Source organism: Lepus europaeus, chromosome 10 (assembly GCF_033115175.1).
Source record: "Lepus europaeus isolate LE1 chromosome 10, mLepTim1.pri, whole genome shotgun sequence".
Classification (NCBI taxonomy): Eukaryota; Metazoa; Chordata; class Mammalia; order Lagomorpha; family Leporidae; genus Lepus; species Lepus europaeus.
In genome coordinates, this window is record NC_084836.1 from 68,839,033 (window position 1) to 68,862,229 (window position 23,197).

The 23,197-nt window shown below is 49.0% G+C and overlaps 1 protein-coding gene across 1 annotated transcript in view; it reads left to right on the top strand.

The window, feature by feature from the left end:
- Positions 1–624: 624 nt before the first annotated feature.
- BIN2 (bridging integrator 2) overlaps positions 625–23,197 on the top strand; it is a 41,925-nt gene continuing 19,352 nt past the window's right edge. The window contains exons 1-5 of the mRNA XM_062202211.1: positions 625–727; positions 6,753–6,833; positions 21,777–21,831; positions 22,116–22,210; positions 22,726–22,821. Coding sequence (XP_062058195.1) covers positions 647–727; positions 6,753–6,833; positions 21,777–21,831; positions 22,116–22,210; positions 22,726–22,821 — 408 coding nt within the window. The 5' untranslated portion in view covers positions 625–646. The remainder of the gene's footprint in view (positions 728–6,752; positions 6,834–21,776; positions 21,832–22,115; positions 22,211–22,725; positions 22,822–23,197) is intronic.

The following is a 23,197-nucleotide window of genomic DNA, read 5'->3' on the forward strand; positions in this document are numbered from 1 at the left end:
GGTCTTCCATCCACTGGTTCACTCCCCAGTTGGCTGCAATGGCCAGAGCTGCGCCAATCTGAAGCCAGGTCTCCCACGTAAGTGCAGGGGCCCAAGGGCTTGGGCCATCTTCTACTGCTTTCCCAGGCCATAGCAGAGAGCTGCTCGAACCGGTGATGCAGGCACTGCAGGCAGTGGCTTTACCCGCTACACCACAGCACCTGCCCTGTTCCAGGCTTCTTGGAGCCAACTCACCGGGCAGTGGCTAAACCACCACCTGGGGGGAAAAAATTCAATTTCGTTTACTCAGCGGCCCAGCACGGAGCCCCGAGCGTGAGCCACAATTTCCCCTACAGTTAAGACCCTGGCTGCCTAGCACCCAATGGCGCCTGCCCAGCGGCTTCCGTGATTCCCCCGTTTTCCGGAACGCCCTGACTAGCAGACCCGTTCAACCAGGCCTGCAGCTTCCGCGTGGTGCGAGTGAGCGCCGCCTGAGGGCAGCCCGGGGGTCCCGGGCCGCGGCCCCAGCGCCGAGCCGGCCCGAGCGGCCGAGCGGCCCGAGCGGCCTGCGCGCCGGAAGCGAGGCATGCTGGGAGGGAGCCGCACTTCCTCCTCGGGGGCCTCAGAAAACCACAGGCCCGGCAGCCGCCCCTGGGGAGCCGGCAGGATGGCCGAGGGCAAGGCGGGCGGCGCCGCGGGCCTCTTCGCCAAGCAGGTGCAGAAGAAGTTCAGCAGGGCCCAGGAGAAGGTAGGCGGGCGGCGGACGGTGGGGACCCTCGGGGGGTGGTGGTGGGGAGGGTCTCGGCATGGAGCGAGGAGTGGGCTCCCCTGGGGGGGGAGGACCGAGGCCGCCAGCCGGTCCTGGGCCAGGCAGGGCGGGGCCGGGCAGACGAGACAACAGTCTCTTCTTAGGAACCTCCAAGGACCTTCCGGCTGACGGAGAAAGGGTGGCCGAACAGTGCCCGCGGCCCGCTGCGCAGCAGCTGTTGTCCTAGCAGTCGATCCGTATGTCAGGGATGCTGAAGGTGGAGGGGGCATGGCCCCCAGGTGCAGCTTGGACTGGGAGTCCACTGAGGACCAGGACGTTCCCTGCGTGGGTCTCCCTTTCCCTAGCCCCTCGCTGGCCTCTGGGTGCGGTGCAGGCTGATGGGAGCCCTCACTCTCAGATCTTGCTGTAGCTTATCTCTGTTGGGGAGTTTACCCCAGCCAGGATGTGAACGAGTTATCTCTCTGAAGATTGTGGTTTTTGCTTAGCAGCTGTTAGTCTTGCTCCATCCAGCACCAGCATTTAGCTGCCCAATGTTAACGTGCCCATCTACATGGTGTGGATGTTCTAACACAGTGTGTCATGTCTGGGGAAAGGGAACACCGGGGGGGGGGGGGGCAGAGAAAGAGAGAGAGAGACACCCAGGAACTCCATCCTGGTCTCCCATGTGGGTAGCTGGTACCCAAATACTTAGGTCATCATCTGCTGCCTCCCACATGCACAGTAGCAGGAACCTGGATTGAGGCAGAACTGGGGCTGAAGCCCAGGCACTCCCAGTATGGGATGTGGACATCTCAAGGGGGCATCTGTCCTTTTGCACTCTAATGGCACTTTTATTTCCGTATGTTCAGTATCTTCTTGGTGTCTAACTGGAATCTGCTTCCTGCCTGCACCCTAGTTGACGGGGTGGGTGTGGGAAGACACCTAAGCTGGAAGACAGAAGGAGGGAAGAGGAGAAAGAAATAGGATAGATTTTAGTTTTTCTAAGGGTTCATAGTCTTTCAGTCACTTGGTTGAGTAGTGCATGCTCATTTAACAGTTGAAATATTTGTATTCTTCTAAGATGGAGAAGTGGCTTGGGCCTGGGAAGGATTAAGGGCAATTAACCTCTTATGCAATAAGAGCTCCCCAAATAGCAACAACCGGAACTGGGCCAGGCTGCAAAGCTAGGAGCCAGGACCTTCATCCTGGTTTCTCACATGGGTAGCAGGGGCCCTGGTACTTGGGCCGTGTTCCACTGCTTTCTCTGATGCATTAATTAACAGAAAGGTGGACTGGAAGCAGAGAAGCAGGGACTTCAACCAGTACTCTGGTATGGGATGCCAGTGTCGCAGTTGGCTTAACCCGCTGCAAAACGCCAGCCCCATAATAATAATCTATAAAAGACAAGCAATTGGTTTTGCCTCATTCACCCTCTGTCTTCATCTGTTTTTTTTTTTTAATTATTTTTTTAAAGATCAACTTTTTTTTTTTTAAGATTTATTTATGTATTTGAAAGGCAGAGTTACAGAGAGGCAGAGAGAGAGACAGAGAGGGAGAGAGAGGTCTTATATCTGCCTGTTCACTCCCCACATGGGCACAAAGGCTGGAGCTGGGCTGATCCAGAGCCAGGAGCAAGGTGTCCCACACAGGTGCAGGGGCCCAAGGACTTGGGCCATCATCTACTGCTTTCCCAGGCCATAGCAGAGAGCTGGATGGGAAGTGGAGCAGCCAGGTCTTGAACCGGTGCCTTACCCACTATGCCACAGCACTGCCCCCTCTGTCTTCATCTAGACAATCATGAATACCATGCTGTTACTTTGGACTTTCTCTCCTTTTTAAGTGTGAACTCTTTTTTTTTTTTAAGCATTTATTGAACACCTACTATTTAATCTAGGTTTTTGCTCTTTTTTTTGACAGGTAGAATTATAGACAGTGAGAGAGACAGAGAGAAAGGTCTTCCTTCCATTGGTTCACTCCCCTAATGGCCGCCACGGCTGGCGTTGCACCAATCTGAAGCCAGGAGCCAGGTGCTTCTCCTGGTCTCCCATGCGGGTGCAGGGCCCAAGTACTTGGGCCATCCTCCACTGCCTTCCTGGGCCATAGCAGAGAGCTGGCCTGGAAGAAGGGCAACTGGGACAGAATCCGGCGCCCCGACCGGGACTAGAACCTGGTGTGCCGGCGCCGCAAGGCAGAAGATTAGCCTGTTAAGCCACGCAGGCCTTAAGTGCGGAACTCTTAAAACTGTAGGTAAACAATGTCCTTCTTGGGGCTTCAGCCCTGCATCTGTAAAATGAGATCTTGGTAACATTCGGGGTGATAAGGACACTGGGTTGAAAGGGGAGGGAACTTCTGTAACCTCAGAGTCAAGTACTTCCTCCAAAGAACCACTCCCTGGAGTAAGCATCCTGTTCTTCCTGCCCTGAACCCTAGAGTTACAAACTTGAATTGCCCTGGGGAACTCCAAGGCTGATAACAGAAAACAAGGTGCTGTGAATCTAGAGTTAGACATAGTTTCAGGAAGACAATGGACCAGCAGCAGTCCAGCCAGCACCCTGAAGCAAGGGTAAGGTGGGAATGGCTTGTTAATATGGGAGGGAGCTTAGCACAATCAGTCTGGAGCCAGAGTCCTTAAGGACTTAAGGGTTGGGAAGTTACTGAGGGCAAGATAAAGAGGGAGAGAGCTGTACTAGGAAGAAAGGATTCCCTGGATCCGGCTTTGCCTTTTCTGTAAGCACTTGGATGTAATCTGAGTAAGATGGGATGGCTAATGTATGAAATACCCAGTGCCTGTTATGGGCCAGGCACAGGGATATAACGAGAGACACTCTCTCTCCCCTTTTGGAGCCAGCATTCCAACCATATGCTCTCACTTATCTCTTCAAGCCTTTAAGCAAATTATTAGTATCCCAGTTTTAGAAATGGGGAAACAAGGTTCTAAAGAGTTGCTGAATGGGTGCCGGTTTCTGGTCCCAGTTGCTCCTCTTCCAGTCCAGGTCTCTGCTGTAGCCCGGGAGGGCAGTGGAGGATGGCCCAAGTGCTTGGACCTTGCACCTGCATGGGAGACCAGGAAGAGGCACCTGGCTCCTGGCTTCAGATGGGTGCAGCGCCGGCCGTGGCAGCCATTTGGGGGCTGAACCAATGGAAGGAAGACTTTTCTGTCTCTCTCACTGTCTATAACTCTGCCTGTCAAATAAAAAAAAAAAAAGAAAAGAAAAATACAAAAATTAAAAAAAAAAGTTGCTGAATCCCAGGTGTCCAGCCTTTGCCGCCTACCCTCAGGCCACTCCCTTTCCAACCCTCTCCTGATAAGCCTCTGACATCTGGGCCTCCGCACTTCCTGCTGACCCTGTCTCAGAAGGAGCTGAGCTAAGAACGGAAACACTCTGCTCTCCTGAACAGCAGGAGTGCAGGTCTGGTGACTGTTAAACATTCCTCTTGTTCCATTTTCCAGTTCCCATCCAAACGCCACAGGAGGCTGGATCTCAGCTGGCCTCACTGTGTTTTTACAGCATGAGATAGCTTCACATCTCCAACTACTGCTTTCACCATCTGTTTGTGATTTCTCTGTGGCAAACCCTCAGACACCCCCCCCACCCCCCCCAGGAGAGTCATTGTGTACCACTCCTTTGTGGGTCTTTTCCTCTGTTGATTTTTACTCAATTTGCATTCCAGAGAACTCAGCTTACTAAATATTTACAGAAAAAACTCCTTTGTTCAGGGTACTGGGTTGAAATTTAGAAGTGAATGAGAGGGATTCTCACCTGCCAGAAGCTTATAGTCCAGTTTTTGTTGTTGTTTTTGAAAGACAGAGTTACAGAAATAGGGAAAGACAGAGAGAGAGAGAGATCTTACACCTGCTGATTGACTCCCCAAATGGCTACAATATCCAGAGCTGGGCCAAACCATAGCCAGGAGCCAGTAGCCAGGAGCCTTCCACATGGGTGCAGGGGCCCAAGCACTTGGGCCATCTTCTGCTTTCCCAGGCACATCAGTAGGGAGCTGGATTGGAAGTGGAGTGGCTGGGACTCGAACCGACACACATATGGGATGCTGGTGCCACAGGCGGGAGCTTTACCTGCTACACCACAGTTCCAGCCCCCAGAAAAACTTTTTAACATGAGTCCACAATGCTGTGTCATAGCTAGGCCCTATCCAGATTGCCTCAGCTGGACCAGGTATGTGGCACAGCAGTTAGGTTGCCGGTTGGGATGCCCTCATCCCATAATGGAATGCTGATTCCATTAACCCAGCTTCCTGCTAATACACACCAAGGGATGGTCAAGTACTCCGGCCCCTGTCACCCACAGCGGAGAGCTAGGTGGAGTTCCAGGCTCCTGGCTTTTGGCCTGGCCCAGCCCTGGACATTCTGATCATTTGCAGAGTGAACCAGTGGAAGGAAGGTCTTTCTCTGTCTCTCCCTATCTCTCTTGTAAGTCTGCCTTTCAAATAAAGAATACAAATTTACCAAAAAAAAAAAAAAATGTAATAAATGATTATGGGGAGAAGTCATTAAAGCTTTATTTCCCCCATCTCAATCTACAGAAAAGTTAAAATAATAGATTAGTCAATAACGGAATATTTTTTCACCCAAATTCACTAAGTGTTAACATTTTGCCACATTTACTTAACTTGTCCTTGCTCTTATTCTTTCCCTCTAAATACCTGTATTCCAACTTCTCGGCTGCCAGGCCAGGCAAATTGGGATAGAGCTTTAGGGGCTGACGTTATGTGGACTCTCATTAGGAAGTACTCCAAAAGTAAAACTTATTCATTCTTCTAACAAACATCCATACACCCTGTTCCCTTGAGGCCCGCTGTCTCCTTGCAGAAGAACACCCTCAGCATGGTGAAGGACTACTCTTACAGTAACACATGACTGGGCCTGGAGCCCTGGGGTGTGTGTCTAGGGTGTGATCATACTCACCTTTCAGAGTCCCTTAGCACACACCTTCACACCTTCCAGGCCTTTTAGCCTTGAGCATTTTGGGAACTGCAGAGATTGGTCTGTGCCAGTCATCACCCCCGCTTTGACTCTAGGCTGTTTTGTCTTCTTTCTCTTTTCTGCCCCCTCCAAGAAGAACCGAATCTGAGGCAAAGGAAGGGAGGGGTAACAGAAAGGAAGTAAGAGTTGCAGTTATCACTTAACAAGGTGGTTTTGCAACTTTCTGGTAGAAAATAGTGTTTTGTTAGGGGGAGGGGGTGGAGCCAGGCAAGATGGCAGACTGTACCCAGGACTGGGGGCTGAGTGAGATGGAGTTAGAGACAAATAGATGCCGCTAAACCAAAAGGAAGTGCAAGCATTTATATGCAAGAGAGTGAAACCATATATGATGATATTGTATATGTATTGAGGCTCACTGTAGGGCCGCACTGACAATTTACATGCATAACGTTGTTTAGTCCTCCTAACAACTGTAGGAGATAAATGTGATTTTATCAGGGGAAAAGGAGGTTCTGTAAACTGTGACTCTGGGGTTTAAATGACTTGCCCAGAGGCTTCTAGCTATTGACTGGAAAGGCCAAGATGGAAGCCGGTATCTGTCCAACTCCAGTAGTCCTAGATCTTAACCACTACACAGAGAGTACAGAAGCGAGGCCCTAAAGCCCTGGGTTAAGAATGGAGACACTCGGGGCGGACTTTGTGGTATTAGTAGGTAAGCCACTACTTGGAGCACCTGCATCCCATGTCAGAATGCTGGTTTGGATACCAGCTGTCCCACACATTTCCAGCTTCCTGCTAATGTGCCTGGCAAGGCTGCAGCTAAAGGCACAAATACTTGGATCCCTGTTACCCACGTAGTAAACTTGGATAGAGTTCCAGTCTCCTGGCTTCAGCTTGGCGCAGTCCTGGCTATTGTGGGCATTTAGGGAATGAGCCAGTGGATGGATCTTTCTCTCTGTCCCCTCTTTCTCTCTCTGCCTTTCAAATAATTTTTTTTTTTTAAAGGAAACATACATACACACATATGGAGGGAGGGAGAGACTTGACTAAAACCTGATGGGCCTTCTGTCTTGTATCCCCCAGGTACTGCAGAAATTGGGTAAAACTGTAGAAACCAAAGACGAACGGTTTGAACAATGTGCCAACAACTTCTACCAACAACAGGTAACCTGGAGGTTGGGGAAGGGGAGCATGGGGGAAGCAAGAAGACACGAGGGCTCTCCAGGTGGCAGAGAACACAGCAGCCCGCATCTCTGTCAGCTCCTCCATGCCACACCACAGGCTGGCCTACTGTTTGTCTCTCCTCTGGGAAGCAGTCTCACCTTTCCTGTTTCTGCTGACCCTGGGCTAAAGGGGACAGAGCAGTGTTCTTTTCTATTAGTGGTTCCCTTCTAAGGTACAGTGGCATCACCAGGTCCTTAAAGCCCGTGAAAGTGAGCCCCTGTCCCCTTAGTGTTTGTTTTTGTTTATTTAATTGTTTATTTCATTTGAAAGAGTGTTAGAGAAAGGGAGAGAGTATGAGAGTGCATGCTGCTGTCCTCTGGTTCACTCCCCAGATGGCCACAACAGCCAAGGCTGGTCCAAGCCAAAGCCAGGAGCCCAGAACTCCAGAATGCCATCCAGGTCTCCATGTGGGTGCAGGGGCCCAAGTACTTGGCCCATCTTCTGCTGCTTTCCCAGGTGCATTAGCAGGGAGCTGGATGGGAAGTGGAGCAGCCAGGACTCAAAATGGCACTCATACGGGATGCTGGCATTGCAGATAGCAGCTTAACCCACTGTGCTACCACGCCAGCCCCACCTTCCCAAAATGCCTCTCTCCCACCCTCATTTCCTTTTTGTTCAATCCATCTACCCTACCTAAGCTCTTAACTCTAAGATAATATTCTTCCTTCTGTCGCTTCCACCAATAAACCTCCCATTCTCACTGTTCCTTCTATGTCAGCTAGCTGTATAGTTTATTTCATGTAGAAAATTTAAGAAGTAGATAACAGGGACCAGTGTTGTGGCGTAGTGGGTAAAGCCATCACCTATGACACTGGCATCCCACGTGGGTACCGGTTCATGTCCTGGCTGCTCTACATTCAATCCAGCTTCCTGGAAAAGCAGCAGAAAATGGCCCAAGTACTCACATGGGAGACCTGGACAGAGCTCCTCATCCCTGGTTTCAGCCGGGCTCAGCCTGGCTGTTGTGGCCATTTGGGGAGTGAACCAGAGGATGGAAAATAACTTTCTTTCTCTCTCTCCCTCTCTTCCCCTCTCTCTCCCTCTCTCCCTCTCCTTCTCATTCTCCCTCCCCCCCCCCATCTCCCTGTAACTCTTTCAAATAAACAAACAAACATCTTTAAAAAAACACATAACAAAGGTTTCACCTCATGGAATATTTTATTTTCCATCTACCATGTGCAAGGCACTGTGCTGGATGGCTTACATGCATTATTTCATTATTTAGTACCTTAAGTGAACATCTAATTGTGATATAATTCTGACATTATCCAGAGTTAGGCCAAATTTTACAGGTTAAGGGCACAGTCCCCTACAACTGCTCCAGGATTCCCAGGCCACCTGCACATCTGGCCATGTGGGCTACAAATTTCAGCTCAAGTTTAACGATTTCCTAAAATGACTCTCAGAACTCAGGAAAGTACTCTACTTATAATTATGGTTTTTATTATAAAGGTTATAAATCAGGAGCAGCTGAATGAAGAGATATATGAGGTGGGGGCTTCCCAGACGTGAAGTGTCTGTGTCTTCAGGACCTTGTCAGCTGCTCACACATGGTATAGAGTCACTCGGTGTCCAGAGCTGCTCTTGAGATTTCTTTACATATTGAATCCCTGGCTGTGTGATTGAGCTCAATGTCCTGCCCGCTCCTCTCCTGGGAAGGTCAGGCTGATACCATCTTTGTTGAGCTTCAGCCCTCAAACAGTATGGCTCACCTTTCCAGCCTGGCCAGCCACCATCCTTAGTCATTTGTTTGGCATCAGCTTAGGTGTGGTCTGGGGAACCACAGTGAACAATGAGACATGGGTCTTAGTGATTACTTCCCTGGAACCAGAGGCAAAGAACAGCCAAGTTCCCTTTTTATTAGTGTTTATTTTTTTTTATGTTCAACTAACTGAAAGACACTGTGTCAGAGAGACAGAGACAAAGATTTTCCATCTACTGGTGGACTCCATAAATACCTGCAATAGCCAGGGCTGGGTCAGCCTGAAGCCAGAAGCCTAGAACTCCATCTGGGTCTCCTATGTGGTGGCAGAGACCCAAGTACTTGGCCATCATCTGCTGCCTTCCAGGTGCATCAGTAGGAAGCTGGATGGGAAGTAGACGTGGAACTCAATCTCAGGCACTCAGATACAGGATGTAGCGCCTTAATCCCACAACGCCACAGCACCTACCCCCAGCCCAGTTCTTCATATGCAATATCAGTTAGTTGAGCTATTGGAAAATAATTTCTTACATTATAGTAAAAGGATATTAGCTATCATCTAATTCAGTAGTTGACTATGTATCACAGACTTTGGGGAAATACTTAAAAATGCAAGGTCTCTGCCTGGAAATCTTTTATTTATTTATTTATTTTTGACAGGCAGAGTGGATAGTGAGAGAGAGAGACAGAGAGAAAGGTCTTCCTTTACCGTTGGTTCACCCTCCAATGGCCGCTGCAGCTGGCGCATCTCACTGACCCGAAGCCAGGAGCCAGGTGCTTCTCCTGGTCTCCCATGCGGGTGCAGGGCCCAAGGACTTGGGTCATCCTCCACTGCCTTCCCGGGCCATAGCAGAGAGCTGGCTTGGAAGAGGGGATAGAATCCTGGGATAGAATCCAGCGCCCCAACCGGGACTAGAACCTGGTGTGCTGGCGCCGCAAGGTGGAGGATTAGCCTGTTAAGCCACGGCGCTGGCCTCTGCCTGGAAATCTTTTAAATGGAAAACTTAAAATATGTCCAAAGGGAGAGAAGCTTATATAATGGAGCCACATGTATTTTATCACCAAGCTTCAGTAATTTGTCAGTTCACAGGCCGTTGTGTTTCATCTGTGTCCCTGCTCACTTTTCTCTGGTCTTGATTATGATGAAGCCAGTTCCAAAAACTGTATCATTTTACTCATTAAAAGTGTATTGTCAGGGCTGGTGCTGTGGGGTAGTGGGTAAAGCCCACCATATGAGCACTGGTTCAAGTCCCGGCCACTCCACTTCCAGTCCAGCTCCCTGCTAATTTGCCTGGGAAAGCAGCAGAGGGTGGCCCAAGTGCTTGGGCCCCTGCACCCACGTGGGAGACCCGGAAGCAGCTCCTGGCTCCTGGCTTCGGCTCAGCCCAGCTTCGGCCATTGCAGCCATTTAGGGAGTTAACCAGTGGGTGGAAGGTCTCTCTTTGTCTCTCTTTCTCTATCTGGACTCATTCAAATAAATAAATGAATAAATCTTAAAAAATTTTAACCACACTGGGGCTGGCATTGCGGTGGTATGTGTTTTCCCAAGCATGTTATCAGGGAGCTGGATCGGAAGTGGAGCAGCCAGGATTCAAACCAGTGCTCATGTGGGATGGCCAGCATTGCAGGCTTGACTTAACATACTGCACCACAATGCCAGCCCCTACAATTACTTTCTTCTGTATGTGTATTATATCTAAATATATCCACAGTAAATGAATGTGAGGTTTATAGAAGTGAGATTATTCCATGTATATGCTTTTGCAACTTGCTTTTTTCAGTTAACATAATACAGGTAGCCTTTCAGATATTTTGGATTAAATATTGTACTGAAACATTTTAGTGCTGTCTTAAACAAAAACAACAACAACAACAAAAAACAAAACATTTCAGGCTGGTATTGGGTATAGTAGTTGAGGTGCTGCTTGGGACATCCGTATCCAATATCAGAGTCCCGGGTTTGGGACTCTGCTTCTGATCCAGCTTCCTGCTAATGTATACCTGGGAAGCAGCAGTGATGGCTCAAGTTAGGTCCCTGCCATCCACGTGGGAGACCTAGATTGAGTTCTGGGCTCCTGGCTTCCTCCTGGCCCAGGCCGGACTATTGTGGACATTTGGGAAATAAGTCAGTGGATGGAAGATCTCTATTTTTAGCCTCTGTCTCTATCTCTCTGCCCCTCAAATAAAAAAAAAAGAAAAGGGGCCAGCATTGTGGTGTAGTGGGTTAAGCTAGTGCCTGTAATGCTGGCATCCCATGGTTGGAGTCCTGGCTGCTCCACTTCTAATCCAGATCCCTGCCAATGTGCCTGGGAAAGCAGCAGAGGATGGCCCAAAGTGCTTGGGCTCCTGCACCTACATGAGAGACCCAGATGAAGCTCCTGACTCCTGGTTTCAGCCTGGCCTAACTCCGGCCATTGGAGCCATTTGGGAAGTGAACCAGCAGATGGAAGACCTCTCTCTGTCTCTGTACCTGTGCATTTCAAATAAGATAAAATAAATCTTTTTTAAAAAGGAAAACAAACTTTAAGAGCATCATTCCTTAATATCATAAAATACCAATGTTCAGATTTCCCTGTTATGATGTCAACAGTGTTTTACAGTTTAAGTGAACAGTTTGTTTACATGTTTACATCTCTGAGATTAAGGTTAATTCTCTTGATCTGTTACGTTTCTAATCCCTCCCCTATTGCAGTTCATTTGTTCATACATGATAATTTGTTCGCAGCCTATATTTTTGATTGAATCTCCATAATGTTGTTTTGCTTTTTTAATTTGAAAGAGAAAGGAAAGGGAGAAGGAAAGAATAGGAGAGAGAACTCCCATCCGCTTGTTCACTTCTCAGATGCCCACCATAGCTGGAACTGGAGCCAGAAGCCAAGAATTCAGTCCAGGTCTCCCATGTGTGTAGCAGGGACCCAACTTCTTAGCCATCACTCCTGGCTTCCAGGCTCTGTGCTGGCAGGAAGTTGGAGTCAATAGGCAGAGCTAGGAATTGAACCCAGGCACTTTAACATGGAACGCAGATGTCTTGCTTGCTAGGCCAATGCCTGCTCCCACCATGGTGTTGTTTAACTTGTTCTTCTGTCTCTTGTATTTTCCATAAGCTGATAGATTAAGGAACCTGATGAGGTTCAGATTTTGGTTCGTGTTTGAGTGGCAGGAGAGGAATACTTCATGATGTCATTCCTCCTTCAGGAAGAATGTGTCTGATTGTCTCCTTTTTTGTGTGATATTAACAGCCATAGGTGCTCACTGGCTCTGGGATCTGTGTTTTGCATCAAGCCTTCTACAGTGTAGCCATGCGAGTTGGAGAATGGCATTAGACAACCACTGATCCAGTCTGACTCCTTCTGGGGAGCTAGGATCTTACTAAGATGCAGTAATTTAATCAGGGTGACACAGCATGTAAGCTGCAGAGCTGGGACTCAGACTTAAACCCTGTGCGGTTGTCACTGTTCCACACCAGAAGGGCTCCTTGGGCCTCTTCACATCTCTAATCACTCTTCTACGTCTAACTCCAGCGTGAAAAGAAGAATCAGCACTACTTTGAAAGGTTATGACATTTGATCCACTCTGCTGCAGGTGTGTGGGTAGAGGGTAAGATATGAAGGGAAGGCCTTCAGGAATCGTGGCCTTTAGCACAGAGTTAAGACACCGCTTTGACACTCACACCCCATAGCAGAGGGCTTGCATTCAAGCCCTAGCTCTGCTTCTGATCCAGCTTCTTCCTCATGTGCATCCTGGCAGGCAGCAGGTCATGGCTCAAGTGTTTGGGTCTCTTCCACTCTTGAGGGAGGTTTGGATGGACTTCCTGGCTCCTGGATTTGGCCTGGCCCAGCCCTGGCTGTTGCAACCATTTGGGGAGTGAACCAAAGGATTTGGGAGTGAACCAGAGGATGGAAGATCTCTGTCTACCTTTCAAATAAATAAATAATTTTTGAAAAGATTTACTTACTTGTTTGAAAGTCAGTTATAAGAGAAAGACGGACAGACACAGAGATCTTCTATCTGCTGGTTTACTTCCCAGATGGCCACAATGGTCAGGACTGGGCGGGGCTAAAGCCAGGAGCTTCATCCATGTCTCCCATGTGGGTGCAGGGGCCCAAGGACTTGGGTCATCTGCTGCTGCTTTTCCTAGGCCAGTAACAGGGAGCTGGATCAGAAGCAGAGCCATGGAGACTTGAACCGGCGCCCATATGGGATGCCAGTATCGCAGGCAACAGCTTTACCCACTGTGCCACAGTACCAGCCTCAGATAAAGCAGTTTCCTCAGAATGCCCTGTGCAAGCCTTCCATCTAAACCTCACTCTAGGGATAAAGACCTGAGGAGACTCCAGAGAGTGCATGGAAACGCGGCATTAAAACACAGTGCGTGGGGGTCAGTGCTGTGGCATAGCAGGTGAAGCCACTGCCTGGAGTGCTGGCATCCCATATGGGTGTTGGTTCAGGTACCAGCTGCTCCACTTCTGATCCAGCTCTCTGCTGTGGCCTGGGAAAACAATAGAAGATGTCCCAGGTCCTTGGACCCCTGCACCTGCGTGGGAGACCTGGAGGAGGCTCCTGGCTTCGAATCGGCCCAGTTCTGCCTGTTGTGGCCATCTGGGGAGTGAACTAGCAGATGGAAGACCTCTCTCTCTGCCTCTGCCTCTCTGTAACTCTGCCTTTCAAATAAATAGATAAACCTTTAAAAGAAAACACATACACACAAAATGAGTGTTTCCATGAACTTTTTGAAATCTTTTATATTTGAGAAATGAAATGCATTTAGGTTGGAAATATAGAAAACATCTTATTGAGAGAATAATAACTTTATGGTTATTGGATGTTCTCCTTTTAAAAAAATATTTATTTGAGAGGCAGAGTTACAGAGAGAGAGTGGAAGAAACAGAGAGAAGTCTTCCATCCGTTGTTTCTCTCCCCAAATGGCCGCAACAGCTGGAGCTGGGCCAATCCAAAGCCAGGAGCCAGGAGCTTCTTCCGGGCCTCCACATGGATGAAAGGTCCAAGGACTTAGGCCATCTTCCATTGCTTTCCCAGGCCACCAGCAGGGAGCTGGATAGGAAGTGGAACAGCCAGGACTCAAGCTGGTGCCCATATAAGATGCTGGCGCCACGCATAAAGGCTTTACCTGCTGAGCCATAGTGCTGGCCTTGGATATTTTTGGTAAGGTCATTGAACAGACATCTCATGAGAACCTACTGAATGCCAGCCACTGTTGCTAATGTTGGGATTTCCACATGAATCGCAGCACGCCTGCCCTGGAGCTTGTCACAGTTTAAAGAGGACAGCAGTGACAGTGCAGTGAGGTCCCGAGGCTGGATGTGGGGTGACTGAGATGAGCAGGAAGGAGGAAGGCAGGGTGAAGGGATGGAAAGTGAAGTAGTTGCTCGTGTGCCTGTCCCTCACCTATAGTCAGCTTGTGCATCAACTTTTTTTTTTTTTTTAAAGATTTATTTATTTATTTGTTTAAAAGAGTTACAGAGAGAGGTCTTCCATGCACTGGTTCACTCCCCAGATGGCTAAAATGACTGGAGCTGCGCTGATCTGAAGCCAGGAGCTTCTTCCGGGTCTCCCACGCTGGTGCAGGGGCCCAAGGACTTGGGCCATCTTCTACTGCTTTCCCAGGCCATAGCAGAAAGCTGGATCAGAAGAGGAGCAGCCGGGACTAGAACTGGCGCCCATATGGGATGGCGGCGCTGCAGGCCAGGGCTTTAATCCGCTGTGCCACAGTGCCGGCATCCCATACGTCAACTTTTGACTAGGAGCTTTTGCAATCACTCCTGACTTCCCAGCTGGCTTTCACGGCCTTGCCATTTGCCCAGCTTCCAGATCACATCTCCATGGGTGCTTTTTCTTTGAGGCTCTGTGTGCTTCTCCTGTACCCTCTCTTCAAAACTTGTTGCAGAGTGGGCCAGTGGTGTGGTGCAGTGGGTCGAACTGCTGCTTGCAATGCAGGCATTCAGAAGTGTGCCAGTTTGAGTCCTGCTGCTCTGCTTCTAATCCAGCTCCATGTTGGGTTCCTGGCTTCAGCCTGGATCAGCCCCGGCTGTTGTGGCTGTTTGGGGAGTGCACCAGTGACTGGAAGTTTCTTTCTCTCTCTCTCTCTCTCTCTCTCTCTCACACACACACACACACACACACACACACACACTGCCTTTCAAATAAATAAAATAAATATTTTTTAAAGACGTATAGGAAGAATTATTTTCCTGAAGCAGGACTTCAATCTTATTTCTATAATGACAGCTGCTTCCAGCTCATTGCCTTTATAATCAGATCTAACCATCTAGCTCCATCTTCCCATCCTGGGTCTCCATGAAACGGAACACTTTCAGCATTTGCTCAGGTCATACTTTTTATCCTTGTTTTGTGGTGTCTGGGTTTCTCTGGGTCTATTTTTCACTGGCAAGTAAGGAAGCCCAGGACAAGTACCTTCTGCCCCATCCTAAGCACAGCAGTGTCCTAGGACCTAGCTCTGACTAGCCACGTGCTTAGGGCAAGCTTCCCCAGTGAGTGGTTCATTAACTGAGGGCTGGGACTGTTTGCATAATGGGTGGGAAGACTGACTCAGACTCTTAATGGCAGTGCCAAGAATTTGGCAAGGATTCAGAGAGCAGAAGTGATAAAAATCATACAATTTAGAGCTAGAAACAGCCTTACCCTGCATTTAGATGAGGAAGCTGAAGCCAGAGAAGTGGATTAGCTTGCTCGTTGGGGGTAGAGCCAAGTTTCTCCCAGACAAAAGAGAACCTTAGACCGTGGGAGTCAGATCTTTCAGGCAAGGAGAAAGATACTGGGAGTATTCAGCTGGGAGTCATTGTAGGGGAGAACGGATGGATGAGAGAAATTCACGGATGAGAGAAATTCAGTGATACCCAGGGATGTCCCTTTACCCTCTGCTCCTCTTCCACTGTTGTCATCTCCACACACACACAGGAAAGAGCAACTGTATAAAGGAAGAACTTTGTGCCTAAGACGCATGGTTTTGTTGTTGTTGTTGTTAAGGTCTACTTATTTGAAAGATGGAGAAGGAGAGGGAGAGAGAAGGAGAGAGCTTCCATCTGCTGGTTCACTCCCCAGATGGCCACAACAGCCAGGGCTGGGCAGGCCAGAGCCAGGAGCCAGGAACTCCATCCTAGTCTACCCCCTGGGTGGCAGGGGCCCAGGTACTTATAATCAGATCTGGGCCTCTTCCAGTACCTTCCCGGGCATTAGCAGGAAGCTAGATCAGAAGCCAAGTACTTGAAATTTGAACAAGCAGTCCAACGTGAGAACCAGCGAACCCACTGCGCCACAGCACTGGACCCTAAGAGGTGTGATTCTAAAAGATAGAGATGGAGATTGACTTTCATGAGGTACAGTGGAGGGCAAAAGGCGTTCACATTTTCTCAACGATGATGTAGATAGTGCCCCTTGTTTAGACAGTGAACAATCATACATGGTAGCCTTGATTATTGACCTGATTTTTCAGGCTATGTAATATCAAATGGGAGAGAAAGTTAAGACTGTCATTGTAGAAATCATGCAAGATAGTTTAATAGCTTTTATTATTCAAATATATACATTAAATCAGAATTTTATAGTGAAGCAATAAAAGTTGAATCCACATTCTTTTCATTAAAAAATAATTAGAAATATTTATTTATTTATTTATTTATTTTTTTTTTTTTGGACAGGCAGAGTGGACAGTAAGAGAGAGAGACAGAGAGAAAGGTCTTCCTTTTGCCGTTGGTTCACCCTCCAATGGCCGCCGCAGTAGTGCGCTGCAGCCGGCACACCGCGCTGATCCGATGGCAGGAGCCAGGTGCTTTTCCTGGTCTCCCATGGTGTGCAGGGCCCAAGGACTGGCCATCCTTCACTGCACTCCCTGGCCACAGCAGAGAGCTGGCCTGGAAGAGGGGCAACCGGGACAGGATCGGCGCCCTGACCGGGACTAGAACCCGGTGTGCCGGTGCCGCAAGGCGGAGGATTAGCCTAGTGAGCCACGGCGCCGGCCAGAAATATTTAATTTTTGTAATCCCCAAAACTCTTTCAAAATTTCAAAACCTAGATTATCACATTTCAGAACTCTCAGACTTACACTTAACCTTACCCATGTTTAAAAGACATTGAGGACCAGTGCCGTGGCTCAATAGGCTAATCCTCTGACTGTGGCGCTGGCATCCCGGGATCTAGTCCCGGTCGGGGTGCCAGATTCTGTCCCAGTCACTCCTCTTCCAGTCCAGCTCTCTGCTGTGGCCCAGGAGTGCAGTGGGGGACGGCCCAAGTGCTTGGGCCCTGCACCCACGTGGGAGACCAGGAGAAGCACCTGGCTCCTGGCTTCGGATCAGCGCAGTGCGCTGGCTGTAGTGGCCATTGAGGGGTGAACCAACCGAAAAAAGGAAGAATTTTCTCTCTCTCTCTCTCTCTCTCTGTCACTGTCACTATCCACTCTGCCTGTCAAAAAAAGAAAAAGAAAAAAGAAAGAAAAGACATTGTGGCATTGTGGTTAGCAGGTAAAGTTGCTGCCTGGGATACCAATGTCCCATATGGGTGCCAGTTTGAGTCCTGGCTGCTCCACTTCTGATCTAGCTCTCTGCTGTGGCCTGGCAAAGCAGTAGAAGGTGGCCCAAGTCCTTGGACCCCTGCACCCACATGGGAGACTGGAAGAAGCTCCTGGCTCCTGGCTTCAGACCAGCCCAGTTCTAGCTGTTGCAGCTATCTGGGGAGTGAACCAGTGGATGAAAAATTCTCTCTCTCTCTCTCTCTCTCTCTCTGTGTGTGTCTGTATTTCCCTCTCTCTATAACTCTGGCTTCCAAATGAATAAATAAATCTTTAAGAAAATAAAAGGCATTGTGTTCATTTAACATCTTAGACCATCTGTACTTTTTTCTGTGAAGGAAAGAAAACAAGGAGCAAGTGAGACCTTCCTTCCTGCGGATGCTCAGTATTTCTGAATTTTGTTAGCAGACTGAATCTGTCTCTAATATGCTATTTTTTAAAAAGATTTATTTCTTTATTTGAAAGAGTTACTCAGAGAGAGGAGAGGCAGAGAGAGAGAGAGAGAGAGAGAGAGAGGTCTTCCATCCAGTGATTCACTCCCTAGTTGGCCGCATCGGCCGGAGCTGTGCCCATCCAAAGCCAGGAGCCAGGAGCTTCTTCCGGGTCTCCCACGTAAGTGCAGGGGCCCAAGGACTTGTGCCATCTTCTACTGCTTTCCCAGGCCATAGCAGAGAGCTGGATCGGAAGAGGAGCAGCTGGGACTCGAACCGGCACCCATATGGGATGCCAGTGCTTCAGGCCACAGTGCCGGCCCCTATAATATGCTATTGAAAGTGCTTTCTCAAGGTCACCAGTGACTTTAATTTACCAAGTTCAGTGGCTTTTACCAGTTCTCTCTGAGTTTGCCTCTTCCTTTGTCATTTCTCTTTTTTTATTTTAAGATTTGTTTATTTCTTTGAAAGGCAGAGTTATGAGATGTTCCACCTGCTGGTTCACTCCTCAAATGGCTGCAGTGGTTAGGGCTGGGCCAGGCTGAAGCGAAGATCCAGGAGTTTTGTCCAGGTCTTGCGTGTGGGTTCAGGGGCCCAAGCACTTGGGCCATCTTCCACTGCTTTCCCTGGTATATTAGCAGGGAGCTGGATCGGAAGTGGAGCAGCCAGGACTCGAACTGGTGCCCATATGGGTTGCTGGCACTGCAGGCCACGCCTTTAACCCACTGCACCACAGCATCGGTCCCCATTTAATTTTCATTTATTTGTTTATCTGAGGGACAGAGCTCCTGCCTACTCTCTCATTCTCCCAAATACCTACGAGGGCCAGGGTTGGGCTAGACTGAAGCCGGGAGCAGGGAACTCAATCCGGGGCTCCCACACGGACGATGACTTAAGCTGTCACTGCTGCCTTCCAGAGTGTGCATTAGAGGAAGCTGCAGTCAGAAGCCGGGGTCAAGAAGCAAGCCCAGGCACTGAGACGTGGGACCCAGTCCCTGAGCTGCTAGACTAAATAGCTGCCAAGAGAGAGTTTTAATATGAAGTGTGGTCAAAAGCCTGGACTGGCGTAGAAATGAGTGCTGGAGGCAAGAAGACGGATGAAATAATCAGTCTAGTTTTCTTTATTTATTTGAGTAAATTGGGTTTTCTGCTGCTAAAATCAAATAATAGTGAACTTTTCCCAAAGATCTCCACAGGGAAAACATTTAGGTCATTAGAATGGAATTTTCATTTTTCTCTCCTGTAATTTTTTTATACTCTTGGTATGGCTGTCTGGGAATGAACACAGCAGATAACAAAGTTAATGACTTGTCATAGCAAGTTCATGACGTGTATTTATGGTATACCGCATAATGTATGTTGGTTTTCATCTTGGCCATCCTGTAACCCATAGGCTGGCCCTGAAAAGTACCTTGAAGTGAGTGGCCTGCACCTGTCAGTTCAGTCCCACACTCCAAAATGCCACACAGCTACTTCCCCACTGCACTCGAGAAATCAGTTTACACATAGGAGAGACTAGGGTGGAAAGGGGCTTTAACCCCACCATGGGGAGCAGTGAGGAAACCTGGGCAAGAAGGCTTGGTGAAGGGCATGTGAAGGTTGTCCTCAGACACACGCGGAAGAGGAAGGAGGCCAGCCCAAGACAGCTGGGCCGCAGCTCCAGAAAGAGCTGTTCTAAAAGGAAGCAGAGCTGTCCTGCAAGAGGTTTGGTCTCTGGTTCCTGGAGGTGTTTAAGAAGCAGAAGCGAGACAAATACATGTCAGGGTTCAGATAAAAGCAGTTCATCTCAGGTTGAGCTTTGAACTTCTTCTTCTTCTTCTTTTTTTTTTTTTTTTTTTAAGATTATTTATTTGAAAGACAGAGTTACAGAGAGAGAGAGATCTTCCATCTGCTGGTTTCATTTCTCAGATGGCCACAATGGCAGGGGCCTGACTGATCCAAAGCCAGGAACAGGGAGCTTCTTCTGGGTCTCCCGCATGGGTGTAGGGGCCCAAGCACTTGGGCCATCTTCCACTGCTTTCCCAGGCCATAGCAGAGAGCTGGATGGGAAGTGAAGCAGCCAGGACTCGAACCAACACCCATACGGGGTGCCAGCACCACAGGTGGCGGCTTTATCAGCTGTGCCACAATGCCAACCCCAGATTTGAACTTCTCTCTTTTTTTTTTTTTTTTGACAGGCAGAGTGGACAGTGAGAGAGAGACAGAGAGAAAGGTCTTCCTTTTGCCGTTGGTTCACCCTCCAATGGCCGCCGCGGTAGGCACGCTGCGGCTGGCGCACCGTGCTGATCCGATGGCAGGAGCCAGGTGCTTCTCCTGGTCTCCCATGGGGTGCAGGGCCCAAGGACTTGGACCATCCTCCACTGTACTCCCTGGCCATAGCAGAGAGCTGGCCTGGAAGAGGGGCAACCGGGACAGGATCGGTGCCCCGACCGGGACTAGAACCCGGTGTGCCGGTGCCGCAAGGCGGAGGATTAGCCTAGTGAGCCGCGGCACCGGCTGAACTTCTAACTCTTAATGATACCTTCCTGTCTTTCCACACCTTTCCTTTTTGGAGAGAGAGGAGACCTAGTCTGCACTTGGCAGGTCCTAGTCTTCAGTAATGAGAATTCAGACACAGGCACAAAGACGGGAGTAGGGGTGGGCAGATAGAACCCTCGACGAGGATATTGAGGTTGGAACAGGAACGTGAGTGAGGCTCCTTGGAAGAACAGTGGGGATGTAGGGAAGGGTGAAGTGGGGTGAAGTAGAGAACTTTAGGAGAGGCGAGGGAGGCCTGTGTGAGGGTTCAGAGAAGGAAGAGACTGGGGTCCGCAGAGGATGGCAGCAATTTATCTACCCAGAAAGGAGGGCGTGAGCCAGGGGATCTCACTAAAATTGTCATGCAGAGGACACTTACGTTTCAACAGAAGAACTTGACATGGGCTCTGATTCACTGGATGAGAGAACAAACAAGAAAGAATACATGTTAGTATAATCCCTCAACTTAAAAACTGGCCCCAGACAATTGACAGCTTGTTGTAAAGAAAGTAAAGACTGGGCCGGTGCTGTGGCACAGCGGGCTAAAGCCCTGGCCTGAAGCACCAGCTTCCTATGTGGGCACCAGTTTGATTCCGGGCTGCTCCACTTCCAATCCAGCTCCCTGCTAATGAGTCTAGGAAAGCAGCAGAAGATGGCCCAAGTTCTTGGGCCCCTGCACCCATGTGGGAGACCCAGAAGAACCTCCTGGCTCTTGACTTCAGATCAGCTCAGCTCCGGCCATTGCAGCCATTTGAGGAGAGAACCAGTGGATGGAAGACTTTCTCTTTCTCTCTCTCTCTCTCTCTCTCTCTCTCTCTCTCTCTCTCTATCTCTATCTCTATCTCTATCTCTATCTCTCTATTTTTCTGCCTCTCCCTCTTTCTGTAACTCTGCCTTTCAAATAAATAAAATAAATCTTTAAAAGAAAAGAAAGTAAAGACTGGGGGCTGGTGTGAGGCACAGTGGGTTAAACCCCAGCCTGCAATGCTGGCATTCCATATGGACACCGGTTCAAGTCCCAGTTGCTCCTCTTCTGATCCAGCTCCCTGTTAATGTGCCTTGAAAAACAGCAGAAGATGGCCCAAATGCTTGGGCCCATGTGGGAGACCTGGAAGAAGTTCCTGACTCCTGGCTTCGGCCTGGCCCAGCAGATGGAAGACCTCCCTCTCTCTGTCTCTGTCTGTCTGTCTGTCTCTCTCTGTGTAACTCTCTCAGGTGAACAAATAAATATTTAAAAAAGAAAAAAAAAGACTGGAGTAGGTACGTGGTGGTGTTGGTTCGATGCCAGTTACAACACCCACATTCAATATTGGAGCCAGTTTAAGTCCTGGCTGCTCCACTTCTGATCCAGCTTCCTGCTAATGCACCTGGAAAGCAGCAGAGGATGGCTTAAGTGCGTAGGTCTCTGCTACCCATGTGGGAAACCCTGTTGGAGTTCTGGTTCCCGCTTCAGCCTGCCCAGCCCTGGGTGTTGCAGCCAGGAGAGTGAGCCAGCATGTAGAATCTATCCCTCCCTCTCCCTCTCTCTCTCTCTCACTCTGCCTTCAAGTAAACAAATCTTAAGACAAAGGCCAATTTGTAAGAATTGTGATTATTTGAGGAAATTCTGGGAGTAATTTCTTCTCCTTTAACCTACTTTTTGCCTTTGACATCTGGGGTGTATTTGGAAACCAAAGGCTTTCTCCTTTCAGGCGGAAGGCCAAAAGCTATACAAGGACCTGAAGAACTTCCTTGGTGCAGTCAAAGGTATGTATTGCTGCACAGGGTATTTATGCAGCTGCGAGGAGGCCCAGGGGCTGGGGGAAACATCCATGCCAGCGTTTTTCTGTTTTGTTTTGTCTTTACCACTGTCTACCCTGGATTCTTGGGTCTCTGTGGCCCTAGAGAGTGACTTTTCCAATCTCAACCTAGTCCAGCTCCCTTACTGCTAACCTAAGCCACCTGCAGCGATCCACTGATTTTTCAGCCGTGTGATTACAACAAGCGACTTTTGGGGAACCATCAAGTAAGACTGAACTGTCTCCTTTCAGTGATGCATGAGAGTTCCAAGAGGGTGTCCGAAACCCTTCAGGAGATCTACAGCAGCGAGTGGGACGGCCACGAGGAGCTGAAGGCCATCGTGGGGGTAAGGGCAGCCTGGGCTGCGCGACTCCTCTGCCCTCACTGCTGTTCTCACCTCCAGCTCAGCTTAGCTTCTCCATGCAAGAAGACTGGAGAGCAGCTCACACTGTCCGTAGCCCCAGTCACTGGGTAGCAGGGAGAACCTGCAACTCTTCAGGTAATGACAAGTTTTCCCTTATCTGTGAACTCCTCTGGTCTTGACCTTTCCTCTTCTTTAATTCCGTACAGAAGTTTTGCTGCCTGAAGGTGTGTTGGCTTTGAAAACTCTCCTCATGCAATCATTTGTTCCCACACTTCTCTGTCTTCCAAGCTGTAGGGCTCGGGGCTATGTGTTGCTGTTCTTAATCCCTGAACGAATGTCCAGTTCCTTGGGCCTTCCTCTCTCTTCCACAGAATCCAACATGGTATTCTAAATATAGTACTACAAAAAAAAAGAGTTTGTTTCAGGTAGAATTTGGGTATTGCCCTGGTAGGTGGCTGAGAAGTTGAGCCTCCCCACCCTGTGTTTCTCTCCCATAGAATAATGATCTCCTTTGGGAAGACTATGAAGAGAAACTGGCTGACCAGGCTTTGAGGACCATGGAAAACTATGTGGCCCAGTTTGGCGAGATTAAGGTACTTGATTTACAGAACCAAGGCTGTGTTGTGGGTAGCCCATGTGGGTGAGAGAACATGTTGGGTTAAGCATTACAAGTAGAGTTAGAGCCTGTGGTTAGAAATGAAGCTGGGGACAGGTTAGAGGGTTAGACAGGCGGTACAGTGGAGAGCAGAGGTGGCATGGTGGTGTGTTTCCACTTAGGTGTCAGTGAGCTACATGTGGGCTGCTTTTGAAGTAGATCCGGCTTAGGCTTTCTGTTTTAGCTGTGAGAAACAGCTGATGTTGCTAGAGATGTTTGCTGTACGGAAGAGGACATTCGGAGGAGTCATCATAATGGTCTTCAAACACTTGAAACTTTAAGGTGAAAGAGCAGTTCAGCCTATTCCAGGAAGC